Source organism: Stegostoma tigrinum, chromosome 2 (assembly GCF_030684315.1).
Source record: "Stegostoma tigrinum isolate sSteTig4 chromosome 2, sSteTig4.hap1, whole genome shotgun sequence".
Classification (NCBI taxonomy): domain Eukaryota; kingdom Metazoa; phylum Chordata; class Chondrichthyes; order Orectolobiformes; family Stegostomatidae; genus Stegostoma; species Stegostoma tigrinum.
Genome location: NC_081355.1, coordinates 103,084,238 through 103,102,588, shown reverse-complemented (window position 1 = coordinate 103,102,588; position 18,351 = coordinate 103,084,238). Strand labels below are relative to the sequence as shown.

Below are 18,351 nucleotides of genomic sequence, written 5' to 3'. Positions count from 1 at the left end.
TGACGTTTCGGGCCTAGACCCTTCATCAGAGAGGGTCTAGGCCCGAAACGTCAGCTTTTGTGTTCCTGAGATGCTGCTTGGCCTGCTGTGTTCATCCAGCCTCACATTTTATTATCTTCAAACCTTTAGAATACCCTTTTTAATGCTTCCTTTGACAGCAATGCAAGCACTCCAGATTCAAGTTCACTTTAAAAGATTCACTTTGGTCATTTTGGCCCAAATGCAAATTGAGAGTGAGTCAGCACGGTTAAGATGCCTGGCATGTTAGTTTAGCTGAGGACCTTGGTGTCTGGTATTTTGCACTGCCATCACATATTCAGAAGCTTCCAAAGGCCTGTTCGAGTGAAAGTGCTTGAACTTCCTAGCAGGATATTGGCCACTGCGGAATTACAGTATATACAGCTCAATGAGGACTGTTGTTTTATATTATCTCCATTGGGTAGGCAGTCATGCACCTCTTCATTCTCAACAGATGTTCCAAATCTGCTGAGGGCTACACTTGCCTAAGCAATCTTTACACATGCTTGGCAGTCAACACAGACCATTCAAGTGTATGTTAAGGGCATGGTATGGTGTACACGTACTTACAAAAAGCATTTGATAAAATGTCACAGCAGAATTTTGTAGAAAGTTGATATATTATGAAATAAACAGTAGCAAGACAATACAAAAGTGGCCGAGGAAGGTTTCAGACTGGAGGAAGGTTATGAGTGGAGTTCTGGGGTTAGTATTGGATGACTTGCTTATTCTGACGTAAATAAATGACCTGGATCTTGGTGCGGAGGGGACAATTTCAAAGTTTTCAGGTGACCTGAAACTTGGAAGAATTGTAAACTGGGAGGAGGACAGTGTGAACTCCAAAAGGGTGTTGAAAATTTGAACAGTGGACAGTTAGGTGGCAGCTGAAACTCAATGCAGAGAAGTGACAGGTAATACACTGTAGTACAAAGAACATGGAGGCATGAAGAGTATAAATTAAAGGGGGCTATTCAAAAGGCTGTGCAGGAACAAAGAGTCTTGGGTTTATATGTACATAAGTCATTAAAAGTTGGCAGGATAGATAGCTGCTTGAAAAAGCATGCACAATTCTATGCTCCATTAAGACGGGCATAGAATAAACAACCATGGAGGTGAATATACAGAGGACACCACTAAAGCCGCAAATGTGTACAGTTCAGTCATCATTACGTGGGAAGAATGTGACTGCTTTGGAAAAGATGAAACTGTTTTCCTGGCAGGGAAGGGCGAGGGGCTGTTGACAGGAGTTTGCAAAATTATGGAGGGTTAATAGGCTGAAATTGCACAATGGCTTAGTGGTTAACTGTTGCCTCACAGCACCAGGGGCCTGGGCTCAATTCCAATCTCGGGCAACTGTCTGTGTGGCATTTGCATATTCTCCCCGTGTCTGCATGTGTTTCCTCTGAGTTCTCCAGTTTCTACTCACAGTCCAATGATGTGCAGCCTAGGTGGATTGGCCATGCTAAATTGCCCACAGCATTCAGGAATGTGTAGATTAGGTGGGTTATAGGGGGAGTGATTCTGGCTTCAGGATGGGATGCTCTGAGGGTCGGTGTGGGCGTGTTGGGCCGAAGGGCCTGTCTCCACTCTGTAGGGGTACTAAGAAACTGTTACCACTCATAAAAGCATCCAAAACCACAACGTGCAGTTTTGAAGTGTTTTGCAAATGTAGAGAGGAAGATGGTTGTGGCTGTCAGTCATCTCAGCTTGAGGACATCTCTGCAAGAATTCCTCAGGGCAGTATCCTAGGCCCAATCATCTTCAGCTGTTTCATCAATGAACGTCCCTCCGTCAGAAGGGTGAATTTGGGTGTGGTAAGTAACAAATGCCAGGCAATGACCACTCCAAAAAGAGACAATCAAACCACAACTGTGTTACCATCACTGAATTCCCCACTATCAACATTGAGTCAGTTGAGTTTCCAGTCATTCTATAAATACTGAGGCTGAAAGAGCAGATCACAGGTTAGAAGTACTGCATCTAGTAACTCACCTCTTGATTCCCCGAAGTTCATCTACCATATATAAAAAAATAGAAGACAGAAGTGTGAGGGAATACTCCCCATTTGTCTGGATGAGTGTAGCTCCAACACTTAAGAAGCTGGACATCATCCAGGACAAAGTAGCCTGCTGGAGTGGCACCACATCAACAATCATTTACTTCCTCCACCATCAACTTTCTGTAGGAGCAGTGTCTGCAAGATGCACTGCACAAATTTGCCAAAGATCTTTCGACAGCGCCTTCCAGATCGTACTTGCACTAGAATTTCAACAGCAGAGGCACTAAGGGGCACAGGTTGAGGGGCCTGCATCTAATTCCACCCTCAGGTAACAGTCTGCGTGGAGTTTGCACATTCTCCCTGCGTCCACACGGCTTTCTTCCAGGTGGTCCAGTTTCCTCCCTCAGTCCAAAGGTGTGCAAGTTACCAGGACTGGCCATGCTAAATTGCTCTGTAACATTCAGGGATCCATAGGTTAGGTGTGTTAGCCATGGAAAATATAGGGGAGGGAGATAGATCTGGGTGGGATGCTCTTCGGTGGGTCGGTGTTGAGTTGTTGGGCTGAATGGCCTGCTTCCACACTGTAGGGACTCTATGCCCTATGATAAGACATTCATTTGCTCGTAACTGATGTCGAGGAGGTGGTGGCAAAATGCGTTCTTGAACTGCTGCAATCCATCTAATGAATGCACAGCCATAATGCTGCAAAGAAAGGAGCTCCAGTTTTTGGTCCAGTGTCAGTGAAGTAATAGTGATACAGTTTCAAGTCACAATTACATGTCACCTTGTAGTGTTGTTTCCAAATGTTTGCTACCTTTTTTTTCTTGACCGTAATGTTGGGTTTGGAAGATGAAGAAACCCTGGCAAGTTCATGCACTACCATCTTGGATGTTGTACACACTGCTGTTATTGTAGTGGAGACAGTGAATGTTTGAGCTGAATGAGGACTTCAGATTTCTTTGGCTTAGCTTATTTCTATCAGTTTCCAGTTTTACTACTGGCAGCGGCAGACATTCTTAAACCTCACTTTCATTCTGTTACCTGCTTTATGATGTGTGGGGAAAAAAATAGGGCCCACCTTGAAATGCCAACATTGCCAAAAAGTAAAATTTTAATTAAGTTTTCAGTTATGTTAGAGCTGATCAACGTATACCACTAAGGCTAAAAACTACATTTAAAACTATATATTTTTTAAAAGACATATTTATCAGCATTTACAGATCAGTAGCTCTGGTACACAGTAATTTACAGGAAAGTCACGTTGAAGCTAAATGTATTTTGAACTGCTAAAGAAGACGCACTACACAAAAAACTAAAGCAATTACCAGGTAGTTACAATAAACCCATCTAATGCTGAATTGAAGATTTACCACTGTCCTGCTTTGAAAGCAAAATCTTTATTCATGATGACAAGGCGTAGTCTTTTAACTGTTTCAGATTCCTGAACTATTCCACAGACTTTTGCTTCAGCAATCATCTAAATGCAAGAAAACAAAGTTTATTGATTGACAACCAAAAATAGTTCTCCCACACAATAATTGGGAGGTTTCAAATATCTTGTAGATTATTTTCTGTGTTTTCCTATTTCAGAATCCGCTTTAAAAAAAACCTTCAGAACATAGGTATCTCCGCCACACGAAATTTAGCCATTCCACCTCTGGTTGAAAAGAGCCCTTATCTGCAAAGCAAAACTAATAACATTTCCAACAATTAATTTTCCTTAAGCTCGCAATAGTTTACCGCTACAAAAATTGAGGAATATAAAACAAAAAAGGGACTAAAAATTTGATGGTAAGAGTGCTTAGTTAATAAATCAAAATCAGGTCGGATGTTTGGAAAAAGCCAAAAACGTAAACGAGGAGCACTTTATCTGAATACTGTGCACTTGCAACAAGATAGTTAAATTAATATCAGAGATAAATGGACTTCACCAAATTGCAGAGACTTAAATGAATGGCGACCAGAGTTAGAAATTAAATGATTTTTAGCTATTCAACGTATTGAAAAGTTGGACAAAATGGAAATGCTGTTTGAATATTACAATGCTTTATTATACTAAAAACAACATATTAACAAAATACTGCAGTTACATAAGCTAATCTACCCTGCTGCAAGCCACAAACTATTTTCATAAACGTTTGCTTTTGTTCCTCAAACATCTTAGTTACTAAACTCCTTTCCCGGTCCACTCCGGATAGCTCTTCTCCCATTCTTTTGCAATTACCCTTACTTAAACTTCGCACAATCGTTTCCAACCCAAGTTCCTCCATCTCAGATAACAAGGTGTAGAGCAGGATGAACACAGCAGGCCAAGCAGCATCATAGGAGCTGGAAAGCTGATGTTTCAGGCCTAGAAACTGAATGCTAAATTCTACCATGTTATGATCACTGTTTCAAAGGGGATCCTTTACACTTATTAAGCCTGCCTCATTACACATTACTCGATCTAGAATAGCCCAATCCCTAGTTGGATCCATGCTTTATTGTTATCAGAAACTGTCCCAAATACACTGAATTCTTCTTGATGACTTCCTCTGCCAAACAGACTACCTCAATGTTCCTTCTAAAGTTCTTTCAAAACCCTCAGGTAAGCTTTTGGTAATTTCCCCTGATTGCTTCCCTGGATTAATGTTTCCTCCTAGGTCTGTAGTGGTAAGGATGGCAATCCAAAGCTTATCTGATTTCATCTTCACCAAACATTCACAAAATATGGACTGTTCAGTCAGAATCACTGCATAACAGTAAAGAATAGGATTTTTTTCAACTGCTTTTTTCTTTAGGCAGCTCGAGGTTGCCAGGGTAAATTGTGCCACTCCAACAGAGAACCTGACAAAGCAGTTAACCCAGTACAAAGCATAATTGCAAACTGGAACTTTCTAGCCTGTGTTAGACTGGATGCGCTTTACGTCACGTGGTATTGCACAGTTAACTCAAGTGCCCGATATCCTGGAATGTTTTGGATTAGCTCTGGCTATATGCATTTTTTCCTATTTATCGTGGGGGTGGCGGGTGGATTGAGCACAGGAGCAGGAAGAGGGATTCAGTCCCTCTAGCCTGCCTTGACCCACTTACCTTTATATCCTTATTAATAAAAATTGTTTATTCGACCCTTTTGACAACTGAGTTAGCATTGACATCGATGTGAGAATGAGGGTTCCTAATCTCCACTACTCATCGTGCATTGAAGTGCTTTCTAACATCCCTTGAAAGACCTGGCCCCAATTCTTATATTCATGTCCCAGTTCTAGAATCTTCAACCAGTGTAAAATAGTTTATCCACCCTGTCTTTCCATGTCAATATCCTGAAGACCTTGATTTAGATCATCACTTAACCTTATAAATTCTGGAGAAATAAAGGTCTTAAATGTCTAATTGCTCCTCACAACACAATTCCTGAAGTTCAGCTATCATGCTTGTAAACCTGCATTAAACTCCCTCCAGGGACTAAATATCCCAAGTAAAAACTGAAGGAACTGCAGATGCTGTAAATCCGGAACAAAAATGGAAGTTGCTGGAAAAGCTTAACAGGTCTGGCAGCTTCCGTGAAGAAAAAAACACTACAGTTAACGTTTCGGGACCAGTGGACCTTCCTCAGAACTGATTTTCTTCTTCACAGGTGTTGCCAAACCTGCTGAGCTTTTCTAACAACTTCTGTTTTTGTTCCAAAATATCCTAACGTGCGGTGTCCAGATCTGCTCACAGTATTCTAAGTGGGGTCTAATTAGGATATGGAAAACCACAGCATTACATCTGCACCCCTTAGATATCAAGGTCAGCATTCCATTAGCTGTCTTGAGTATTGCCTGCACCTGTTTCTGGTTCCTGACCTGCCAAGAGAACAGTGGCGGCAGTGGCAGTGTGAGGGAGCGTAATTGGAATGTTATTAGCATTACAAAGAGAAGCTTCCAGAATTGCACATGAATTATAGACTGGTAGATTCATATTTTAACTATCATGCCAATAAGATAAACTGTGTTGAAGAAAATGGAAACAGCATATTCTAATCTTTTTACATTCAAATCATACGCTGGTGTGGTCTCAGAATACTGCAACATGAATTCTTGCCGCTAAGAGAAATTTGAGACCAGCACATGTTAGAAGAAGAGATTCTGACACCAAATTGACAAGTTAGCATTTGAAAAGTAAAATTACAGCTTTCAGGAAGGATGGGGTTTAAGCCATTTTCTAAATATTAGTGGAATAGAATAAATAATTTAAATGTGTTCACAACTAAAATAGATCATTTAGCAACTGCAATGGTGTGTATTCAGATTTGCAATATTTTTTAATGTAAAATTAAGGTTTTATACAACACTAACAATTGGGAAACTCCATTTTGGTGTCACAAAATTCAACATTAAAACATTAGCCAACAATTCTATTACATTGGCAAAATGATAAAATTATCTTCAATCAAGAAATTTTATTAATTTTTAAAATAATTTCATGATTAAAACAACTTCCACTGTTCATGTTTGAAATAAGAATTTATTTCAAAGCTTTGCATTAACATCATGTGAACTGGCATTCAACTCACATGGAACAGACAAAAGGTGACAGTGAATAAACAGTGGAGTGGTGGAAAAAAACTGATGGCAGCTGTGTAATGTTGGATGATTGCAACTGCTCAATGCGCCACTGAACATACCAATAGAACACAATTATAAGCAATAGCTTTGATGTGATACAAGATCACAAATGTTTGAAATTCATATTCAGTATGAGAAAAGCAAAATCACACCGCACCCCCACTCTAATCAGCAACTTGTACTGACCTCTTGACGGAAATTGTTGACTGTCCTTTCAAGGTGGCCTATTTTCCTTCTTGATGACATTGCCCTACCAGAAGTAAATACAATACAGCAAATTACAAAAAAGAATGCATTTAACAAATGGAGACATTCTTATTGATCTGATCACCAAACCTTTGCAATGAAACCTTGTATAGAATTGGACACAAAACCACAGCTGACATTGCTCTGGAGTACTGAGGATGTGCTACATTTTCTTAATATCTAATTCAAAGACGAGATGTCAAAGGACCCATCTAGCTCTCAAGTGGAAATAAAAGCATGATTTAAAAAGTAAAAATTAATTTATGCAATAATTTGGTTTTCCCGAAAATATATGGTCATGCCAAACACTTGTATTGTTTGAGAGACTGCTCATCATTTGTGACCGAAGTAACTGTACTTCAGAACTAACTGACCAATTGTAACACACTTTAGGATGTTAAAACAAACCTCTAAGATGATATTAAATGCACTTTCTTGATTAGTATTCAAAATGAACACCATTTAGTCACGAGAAAGTGTGTCTGGGAAGCAAGCACATAAATTTTTATTTCTTAAAATTATTTCACTAAAATATTTTTACATTCTGCATAGACAGCTAAGTGCAAAATCTTTCCTAAAATGATGTATGATTATAATAACCAGAAGTTACCAACAAAAAAGATTTTCCAGGATCTAACTTGCAATCCCATTCTTTGGATTTCATAAAGTTTAAAAGACAGCAGGTTTTTATTTAAGAAACATAAAAATGTGCATCAATACTTAATTGCAATAGTTGAGAGAACTGTCAACTAACTGATTCCTGGAATTAAAGGATTGGCTTGTGAGGAAAAATTGAGCAGGCTGGGCCCATACCCATTGGAGTTCAGAAGAATAACCAGAAACATGAGAATCAGAAACATGAACAGCAAGTACAGGTTGGCACATTAGCTCCCACAGATCAAAGATGTGGAGGTTAGGTGGATTAGCTGGCTAAATTGCCCTGTAGAGTTCAGGGATGTGTAGGTTAGGCGCATTACCCATGGGAAATTTAAGGTCAAAAGGGATAGGGATAGGAAAAGGGGTTGGCTCTTCAGAGGGTCAGTATGGATTCGATGGGCCACTTCCACATTGTAGGGATGCTACAAGTACAGAACGAACTCAGCAGATAGAGAAACAGGGTTAATATCATAAGTCCAATGACTTTTTTGGAAGTTTTGAAGAAGAGTCTCAAGGCACTTGGAACATTAACTCTGCTTACTTGTCAAAGACGCTGCCGGACATACCAAGTTTATCCAGCACTTTATTTCCAATTTGCAGCATCCAAAATATTTTTCTTGTACAAGTTTCAGAAGCTTTACAGGATGCATTCTGGGGGGTTGTTTCCCCTTGCTTTGGTGAGGGAGAACAGGACTTTTAAAAAAAACTTGTGGCTCTGCATTTAAGACCGAGATAAGGATATCTTTACCCCCAGAGTGTTGTTTGCAGAATTCTCTTCTGCAGACTGAAGAGGAAGCGGAGGTCATTGAATATTTACAAAGCAGAATTAACGTTGGTTTTTTTCTAAAAATCAGCAAGGGAATCAAGAGTCATGAGAGGCATCTAGAAAGTGGAATTAAGTGCATAATTAGATCAGTCATGATCTTATCAATTGGCACAGCAGGGTCAAGTGCTGAGTGGCCTGCTCCTGTGCAGTGTTTGTGTGCAACTTACCAAATTTCTATGTTTTTATCGATTTGGTGAAGTTAAACATTGACTGACAAGAAAATATTCAGCTTCATATCAAAACATTGAACAGTAATAGGCCATTTAGGGCCTCAGGTTATTTCCAACATTCATGGCTGATCTGTACTTTATTTACTCAGTTTTGCTTCAAGTCACTTGAAATTTTCACCTAACAAAATTTATTATTTATGGTCTTCAAAATTTCCATTTTATCTGCGACCTTTCAGGAAGTGATTTCAGGATTTATAAACTTGATCGGCATGAAAAATTCCTTCTCAATTTCAATCCTAAACAACATCTTCCTAATATATGACTATACTTTGTTATTCTGAATTCCCAGGAAGAATGGTTTCTTGTATCTACAAAGAAAATCATTTTATAACTTGAATCAACTAAATTAGGTCACCCTACCTTTTCAAATTTAAAAACTCAATTATTTAAACAGTGAACCACTGAAACAGGTAGACAAGTCATAAACAAGGTTAATACAGAAATATTACCGGGTAATGATATACTAAATTACATATTACACTAAATTCACACAAACACAACGATTACCATTATGATGGAAATTGGAAGTGCTATGTATGGAACACAACCAAATTATGATAAGGCGCAGTAATAGAACGTTATCCGATTTTGATGGTTATTTAGGATAATAGGTTTGAAAAGGAAACAGTCTCACAAATGCAAATGGAAGTTTTTTTGCAATTTTTGGCCTCATGCAGGAAATCAAATAAATCAGGTTAGTGTTGATTTTGGAGCAAGTCATAAGCATGAACATGGGCATGGGCATGATATCTTACAGGCAAAATGCACTTGATGGGCTAAATAGCCTTTTCGATTCAGTAATTTATGCTACAATTGGTTGCTGTTAAATAACAAGGCTGTTTTAAAATAGGTACTATACCCTTTAGGTTTGAGATTTTCCATTTTCATGTCCTGATTAGTCAAAACAACACATTCAATATATCTATGCCACTATTCCCTCCAGATGTGAGGAGAATAACTAAACTGACGAAGATTTCTTTTTAGTGCTATATCTGTTTGATTTTCGAGAACTACTGATACATGACTGTGTGGTTCTGTAGGTTACTGCACTATGCTTTCATATATCCAGAACAATTAGGAAGAACATGGTTTTGATGTTGCTTGCAATAATGCCAAATAAAAGATGCACAACTAATTTCAACAATTACCTTGGTAGACATATTTTGAATGATCTCATTTCTAAAACTACTGGGCCATTGGAGTGATTAACACTGAGCTGAAAAATCCACATAGGGCATGCAAATTGTTAAATAACAAAAGAACAAACTTTGCATCAATTATGTTATTAAGCATCTAAGTATAGAAAACTGGGAAGCATTCTATTCCCAAGAGATGTTTATTGAGCTTACAATTCATCCAGTCTAAAGCACAATTAATGACAACGGATTACTGTCTGGCTTGGACTAGCATACTCTGTTCCAAAAGATGCAGTTCATTGGCAGTTACATACTTCATTAAGTATAAAAACTTGATAGAAAAATATAATTTTTTCTTCAAATTCATTCACACGATGTGGGAGGACTGTCTAAGCCAGCATTTATTGCCCATCCCCAACTGCCTGCAAAGTGATGAATTGCCAGTATGAATCACCACTAAATTGCAGAAATTGCCAGCCCCTGCCATCCTATGCATCAAACCCCAGTTAAAAGTGCGCAGGCAACTCACGCTATTCCACTCTGCAATGTCTTCAAACTTGCACATGAGCATCGTTGGCTAGTCAGCTTTTACTGCCTGCCCCTAGTTGCCCTTGAGAAAATGGTCCGAGCTGCCTTCTTGCACTGCTGCAGTCCATGTGCTACAGGCAAAGTCACAATACTGTTGGCTCTTCCAGCTTTGGTATCTTACGTATCAACCCACCTTTTCTTCATTCTATCCTATATCATTGAAGCTTCAGCCACTTAAATTATATAGTGACATTTCTTCTTAAATCAACCTGCTTTCCAGACAAGTTCTCAAAATTTAGCTCTTTGAACATTCCTTAACCTTTCTCACTGTTCAGTACCCAATACTTGCACCGTGTATAACCCAAAGGGTTTTATTTTTAATCTTTCATTATAGTTAAAGGCTACATTGCCTGCAGTGAGAAACATTTTAATGTACTTCCATTCTTTGCAAAAAAAAATGTAATTACACAGTCACTTAAACACAGGAAACTTATTTTTTACATCAAATCATCATTACAATTCAATCAAATTTGAAAAAAATTTACAAGCGGCAATGTCTTTACAAGCAACAATCAGCATCACAAAAGACATGGTACAATTTAGAAGTTACTATTATCCACTGTTACTTCAAAGTGGCTATTTCTCTCAACTGAAAATCATAATACCAATCCAAACCCAGTCCTGTCCAACATCTACAGACATCCTCTTTCAAGCAAGAATCAATGATTATTGATCAGGAGAGGAAACCTTTTGTGAAACAAGGATCCAAGTGTAATTGTAGCACCTAGCCATTGTAGTGGTTCAGGCATATACCAGGTAGATTTTGCCAGTAAAACACACAGGTTCCTGATATTTCAAGCAGTGTCTGCAAACAGTAAACATTGATTTAGGGCAGATGTTGGAGCTAGAGGAATTACAATCAAATTTGGAACTCTGATGCACACATGTTGTATAATCATAAAATTTTCTACTTGTTGGTAAAGACCACACACCAATAAATTAATTTACAAGGTTGGATATATGCCGTGAGATGTATATAAACTAAACTGCACTGTCAACATATGATACAAGGGTGACATATCATACAAAGTTCCTAGCAGACTTGACAAATGTGGAAAGTCTGGGACCAAAGCGCACAATCTCTGAACAACGGTTTGATTACTTAAGACAGAAATGAGGAGGAATTTCTCCTCCTAAAGGGTAGTGAATTTCTGGGATTCTATTGAGTCGTTAAATACATTCAACCTGAGATAGGCACAGGATCAAGGACTTTCCGGAAAAGGCAGGAAAATGGAATGAAGCTGATCTTATTGAATGGCAGAGCAGACTTAATGTGCTGAATGGTCTGCTTCTGCTCCTACATTTTGTAGTCTGATGGTATAACCTTCATTCTCAGTTTAAACTGAGAAATTTGTGATGCATTTACTCACTAAGCCATGCTTCTATCAATGATGCTGGTGGGATAAGGTTGCATTTTGAAGGGCAATCACTCTCACTAAGGTTGGTTGAACTAGAGTGACTGCACCTATAAACTTCAGTGAATAAAGTATATTGATCAATCAGAAAGCAGTTGGTAGTTTGTCTAATATTCAGATTTTCAACCCTGACAAGTTTCCTTCTGTCTTAATTGCTAAGGTATGTGATTTTAACAATCTGACTGATCATTAGCCTACATTAAAAGCAACATTGCACGGTTAGAGTTGGTGCAAAGTAACTTACTGGGGCCGTGGATCTAACCAGAGAATGAGTGAACGAGATACTTGATTCATGATTTGAGACTGAATTTACATATCAAGCAAATATCTTTGAGAGAAAAACTTTCAGCATCTGTGGTGCTGACACCCCTGTCGTACCTATGCTCACACGGAGCCAGTCATGGTGATAGATAATTCAGGATGGGTGACCAGACTTCAGCGAATATTATAATAAGTGAAGAGCAGCCATGGAAGATAGGAGCAGGAGTAGACAATTGAAATCCACAATCCTGTTCTACCATTCAATATGGTCATGGTTGATAAATCAACCTTAATACTCTAATCCTGTCCTGCTCCCATATCTCTTGATGCCTTTGGCAACAAAAGATATATCTACATCTTTCTTGAAAGTGCAAATGATTTAGCCTCAACCACTTTCTGTGGTAGTGAAGTCCATAGGTTCATCACCCTCCAGGTGAAGAAATTTCTCCTTATATCAGTTCTAAAAGCCACCCCTTATACTTAAACTATTAGCCTTGGTTCAGGACACCTCCACTATCAGGAACATCCTTCTAGGATGTAACCTGGACAGTCCTGTTGGCATTTTATAGGGTTCTTTGAGATCCCCATCACCCTTCTAAACTCCAGCAAATACAATCCTAACTGACTCAATCTCTCCTCATACATCAGACTTGGCATCCCAGGAATTGATCTAGCAGACCTTCACTGCGCTCCCTCTACGGCAAGAACTCCCTTCCTCAGATATGGAGATTAAATCTGCACACTATATCGTATACTGTTCTGAGTGAGGGTCACCGGACTTGAAACGTTAAATCCATTTTCAGCTCCACAGATCTGCTGAGCTTTTCCAGCAACTTTGATTTTGTCACTATATTCCAGGTGTGGCAGCACCAATGCCCTGTACCTTTGCAACAAGACATACCTGCTCCTGCCCTTAAGTGCTCTTACCATGAAAGCCAACATACGGTTTGCCTGTTGCACTGCCTGCTGTAACTGCTTGCTTAGTTTCAGTGGCTGGTACACGAGGACACCCAGTTCTCTTTGAACACTGCCCTCCCTCAATTTACAGTCATTCATTGAGTAAAACGACCGTCCTATTTTTGCTGAGATCACAAAGTGTGAAGCTGGATGAACACAGCAGGCCAAGCAGCATCTCAGGAGCACAAAAGATGACGTTTCGGGATGAAGGGTCTAGGCCCAAAACGTCAGCTTTTGTGCTCCTGAGATGCTGCTTGGCCTGCTGTGTTCATCCAGCCTCACATTTTATTATCTTGGATTCTCCAGCATCTGCAGTTCCCATTATCAATGTCCTATTTTTGCAACCACGGCAGGCCAGCTTACCTTACAGATCTGGAATGACAGTGACTCCAGGGCCCAGACAACCACCTGGAAGGGAAACAGGCAATTGGACCGACAGCAGCTCCTCGGAAGACGAACCGGAGAACAGCTCGGGCCACGGGCACGGGCACGGTCAAGGCCATGGACACTTCCCACCTACCGGCCACTAACTGACAACGCTCGCGCGGGCCCAGTCAGAACTCCCAGGCAGGCCGTGCGCACACACGTCACAAATCCACGTCATGTGACATGTAAGGGCGGGGCAAGGAGGGTCACGACCTCAGTTGTCAGTAGAAGAACGCGGTTATCTAGTTTAAATTAAGGCTTCGTAGAGAGAAACGACTTTGATTGTAATCTGTTGCTGTTATTAGTGCTTCTTTCTTAACTTTGTGACGGATTTCTGTTGATTGGTCGCTTTTAGTTCCGTTATTTTATCCATCACTGTTTTATCTTTCTGCTGTTAATTTTACTGAGTTCCTGATTCAGTGAATAGTTTGCTTGGGATTTCAGGCATTCTTCACCTGTATAGTGTGGGGCAAAGTCATATTTCCATTTTCTTATTTGATAGTCTCATGAGATGCCTATATCGCTTTTTATCCTAATAACGATGTGAAATCTTACAATGTTTACATTCCATGTCTCTGCTAGTTCTCTGAAGGAGCAATTCAGCAAATGTTACTCCCATGTCTTTTCACTGTAGCTCTGCAATTTTTTTTTCTTTCCTTATGATGATCCAATACCCGTTTGAAAGCCTAAGTTAATCCCTATTCCACCACACTGTCAAACAGTGCATTACAAATCCTAACCAGACTGCATAAGAAAAAGAAAGTTCAATTGCTTCTTTTGCCAACCTCCTTAAATTTATAATTTGGACTTGATCTTTCCACTATTCGAAATAGCTTTTGTTTCACTACTCTGCCCAAACTCTCAATGTTTTGAATACCTTTAACCTTAAATACCTTCTTTTCAGCTAGGAAGCTTCACTGGGTTAAGGATGCCTGATAATAAAATGTGAGGCTGGATGAACACAGCAGGCCCAGCAGCATCCCAGGAGCACAAAAAGCTTTTGTGCTCCTGGGATGCTGCTGGGCCTGCTGTGTTCATCCAGCCTCACATTTTATTATCTTGGATTCTCCAGCATCTGCAGTTCCCATTATCACTAAGGATGCCTGAACTGTCTTGAGAGCTCCCTGGATGGGTTGAAACATAAAGATTACCATGAGTTTGCAGTAAATGGATTTTAACATCTTATGTGTTATGAAAAGATTCATGATATTATAATTCTAAAGTGGAAGAAGATATCATAAGTTTAGTTTGTATTTCTATATCGTGTAAAAGGGAGGCAAGTCATAGTTTTAGTTTAATTGTAGATATATTCTGAGCAGCACATGGTGTCTGAAGTTTGCTTATGTGTGTTTTAGTGAGGAGGTTAAACCTTGAGTGAATTACTAAAAACAATTGCAGCTACGTCATTTGAACAAAGAACCTTCATTTGGAGATAGGATGACCCATCACTGTGATTTGAGCGTCTGTAAAGTTGTTGAGGCCGAAATAAGTTGTAGATTTATTTCTGATATCAGTAATAAATATTTACTAAATAGTACCAATATTACTTGTTGATAATTAAATGATATATTCAAATTTTGTTTATATAGTTCATGTTTATTTTTCCTTTTGTGTGATAAACTTTCATGCCTTTATGTTAAAAGTGTATTGGCAACCCAATGGTAAAATGTTCAATGACTGACCATCATGTTAAACAAATAGCAAAAATAAAATTTGTGGTCTGGCAAGCCAGCTTTCAATCTGGAATCTGACTTATCCACTAATATTGGGATCATAACAATATATACATATGAAATATTATGATTTGGAAACTATTCACTGAATCAGCCATGCCTAATGCAGAGTGGTGCCTGCCAACCTGTAACCTCTAGTGATATGATGGTGACCTGTTTCAGGACAAACTCATAATGCAAATAGACTATTTAGAATGAGAGGTGATAGTTTTAGGATAAAGGGTACCAGATAAAAAAGAGATGAGGAAATATTACTTCTCTCAAAGGGTGGTCAGTCTAGAATTCATTCTCCCAGAGCACAGTGGATGCTGGCACATTTAAGGAGGGGTTAGATAGATTTTTAATTAGTATTGGAGTGAAGGGTTATGGTGAGTGAGCAGGAAAGTGGAGTTAAGGCCAAGATGAGATCAGCCTTCATCATTAATTCGTGGTATTAATTTGTGGTCATGAACAACTTGTCATTACTCTCATTCATAATCAATACATCATTCATATTGTAACATCTTCCGAGATTCAACATTATACCTTCCAGAATATATGCCACTGTTTGTGCCTTGAACATTGTCAGTAAAATTTTAGTGTACTATTTGTCCTGCCATAGTTTGAACATGTTACCAGGAGTTCCCTCCTTCCTGATTCTGCACTGACCAAACTCAGGACACTAACTTGCCTTTGCATCTATTTGGGTTGAGTTTTGAACTGAATATTCTCAATAGCTGATTGTATTGTTGTCAATTAAGTCTTGAGCCACAACATGGAATAAGAGCTGACTGCTGTGAAAAGGGATCATAGTTTGCCTTCTTCTGACAATTCTGCACTCTGAAAGAACTATCAGAATTTAAAGTACACTCTGCACTTCTCAGGGAGCCCAGAGTGGAATTTCTTGGCAAAAATGCAGAGCACTACTTTTGTTGGAAAAAAAAGAATGGCTAGAATAGCAATCTAGATTGCTAGAATAGCACAAGATTACCACTCCTTGGAATAGCCGGACCAAAGTTTTTATGGCAGAAGTCCACGCCATTGCCAGGACCTCCTGAGATACTAGCCACCAGAGCTGTATTTAAACCACAGCTCTGCACCAGGTTAAGCACTATCAGTCAGGAGCTGCCATTCACAGTTGCAGTCTTGGAAGAACTGCCTGGGAGATGGCTGATGGCTGCATCAGGTTGCCACTCCAAATTGCTGACCGGGACCTGGAGGTACTGGGGGATGAGATGGCAGTGAGGAGGGCAACCCTCTTTCCTCACAACTACCAGAGGAGACCACAATACCAGACTTTGCTTTTCCCTTACAATAGGATCGATCAACTTGTAAAATCTTCCTGTTTTCTTTCTGGCAGGTGGTTAAGAATGACAGTGTCTTTTGGTCAGCCATGCCCTACGCAGAGTGGTGCCTGCCAACCTGTAACCTCTAGTGATATGATGGTGACCTGTTTCAGGACAAACTCATAATGCAAATAGACAATCTAGAATGAGAGGTGATAGTTTTAGGACAAAGGGTACCAGATATAAAACAGAGATGAGATAATATTACTTCTCTCAAAGCGTGGTCAGTCTAGAATTCACTCTCCCAGAGCACAGTGGATGCTGGCACATTTAAGGAGGGGTTAGATAGATTTTTAATTCATAATGGAGTGAAGGGTTATGGTGAGCGAGCAGGAAAGTGGAGTTAAGGCCAAGATGAGATCAGCCTTACCATATCAAATGGCACAGCAGGCTTAAGGGGCTCAATTGCCTACTCCTGCTCCTGGTTTGTATGTTCTTTGAAGTATATGGTTAGTCTAGCACACATAGCAGTAGGTGTGGGAAGAGGAAAGGACATAGTCATTGATACAGAGTGAAAAGTAGGAAGTCACTTCATTGTTTTTGTATTGTTATGAGTTTCTTTACAAAAATAATAGAGGAAAACATGAGCGAATATAGGGGATGTTTGTGCTATCTGCAAGAGAGGTATACATTCTGTTAAAATATCATGAATCGTGATTCATCCACAGGAATTAAATATCACAACAACAGAAATTCATTTATCCTCATATCCCAACAAAACTGTAGAATATTGACAGACATCGATTTTTTTTGTTCCTAAACATTAAAAACCCCACTTTCTATGTTGTAATGGGAGTAATTAATTTTCTTTGTGCTAATAACATTTAACATGTACTTCCTTCTCTTTGCCACAAGATGGCAACTTTGAGTGGAAAAGATGATAGATCCAAGTGTTTTGCAGTGAGATTTTTGACATTTGTTCAGGTGATGTGAGCCTTCTCGGCAAGGCGTCATTGCAGCTGTTGTGCACACGTGGTGGAGGGAGTGAATGTTTAAGGTGATGGATGGGGTGCTGTTCAAGTAGGCTGCGTGGTCTTGCATAGTGTTGAACAACTTGAATATAGATAGATCTGCATACATCTAGACAAGTGAAAATTATTCCATCAAACTACATAATTCTACCTTATAGGTAGTGAACAAGATTTAAAGAAACAGAAAATGAGTTACTTGCCATAGAATTCTTATCCTCTGGCTTGCTTTTACAGATATAGGATTTGTATGGCTGGTCTACTTAAGATTTTTGTTGATGGTAACCCCCAGGATAACAGTGGTGCAGAAATCAAGTGGTCATGTGTTCAATGTCACAGCAATTATGACTGGATTCTTTCTTGTTGGAGATGGTCATTGCCTGAATCTTAAGGAATCCTATGCCATTTTTCAGCCCAAACATGAATGTTGTCTGAGCATTTATGCATGATAGTATTCTTTCTTGAAGCCAACAGTAGAAAACAAATCTAACCATTAACAGGCATTTCCAACAAACATAACATGGAGAAGAGCAAGGGGCGTCTAACTGAGTTCTGGACAAAGACCACTATAAGATCTTGCGTCCCTCATGTATTATCAACCTCAATATTCTCAACAGCCCTGCTGAATTAATGGACAAAAATGAAGAAGTTGCATTAAGATGTACTGTGCCTGATTAATGTATATCTGAACTCCAAAATGAATGATAAATAACTATTTACATCTTTAAGCTGTAATCAATTATTGAGATGCCTTGCAGTTAATATCTTAGAATACCTGTAGAGACACACTGATGATAACATCACTGTCACCACATGATCTGAGGGTATGATGGTCTCAGACTCCAAGGGAACTTGCAGCATAAAGTGCTGATGGAAGTTTGTAACTGAATTGCTTAATGTAAGTCCAGACAATGGAGTCCCTGTGACCATAGTATTTGTTAACAGGAGAAGCTGAAATAAACATCTGTTTAATCTTT

At 39.3% G+C, this 18,351-nt stretch overlaps 1 protein-coding gene across 2 annotated transcripts in view; it reads right to left on the bottom strand.

Annotated features, from left to right (window-relative positions):
- Window positions 1-13,516, bottom strand: part of oxnad1 (oxidoreductase NAD-binding domain containing 1) — a 31,653-nt gene extending 18,137 nt beyond the window's left edge. For both annotated transcript variants that reach the window (XM_048519780.1, XM_048519785.1), the window contains exons 1-3: window positions 13,286-13,516; window positions 6,793-6,856; window positions 3,388-3,494 (exon numbers count right to left, since the gene is read on the bottom strand). In XM_048519780.1, the coding sequence (XP_048375737.1) occupies window positions 3,388-3,494; window positions 6,793-6,856; window positions 13,286-13,425 (311 nt within the window). In that variant the 5' untranslated portion in view covers window positions 13,426-13,516. The remainder of the gene's footprint in view (window positions 1-3,387; window positions 3,495-6,792; window positions 6,857-13,285) is intronic.
- Window positions 13,517-18,351: the final 4,835 nt, after the last annotated feature.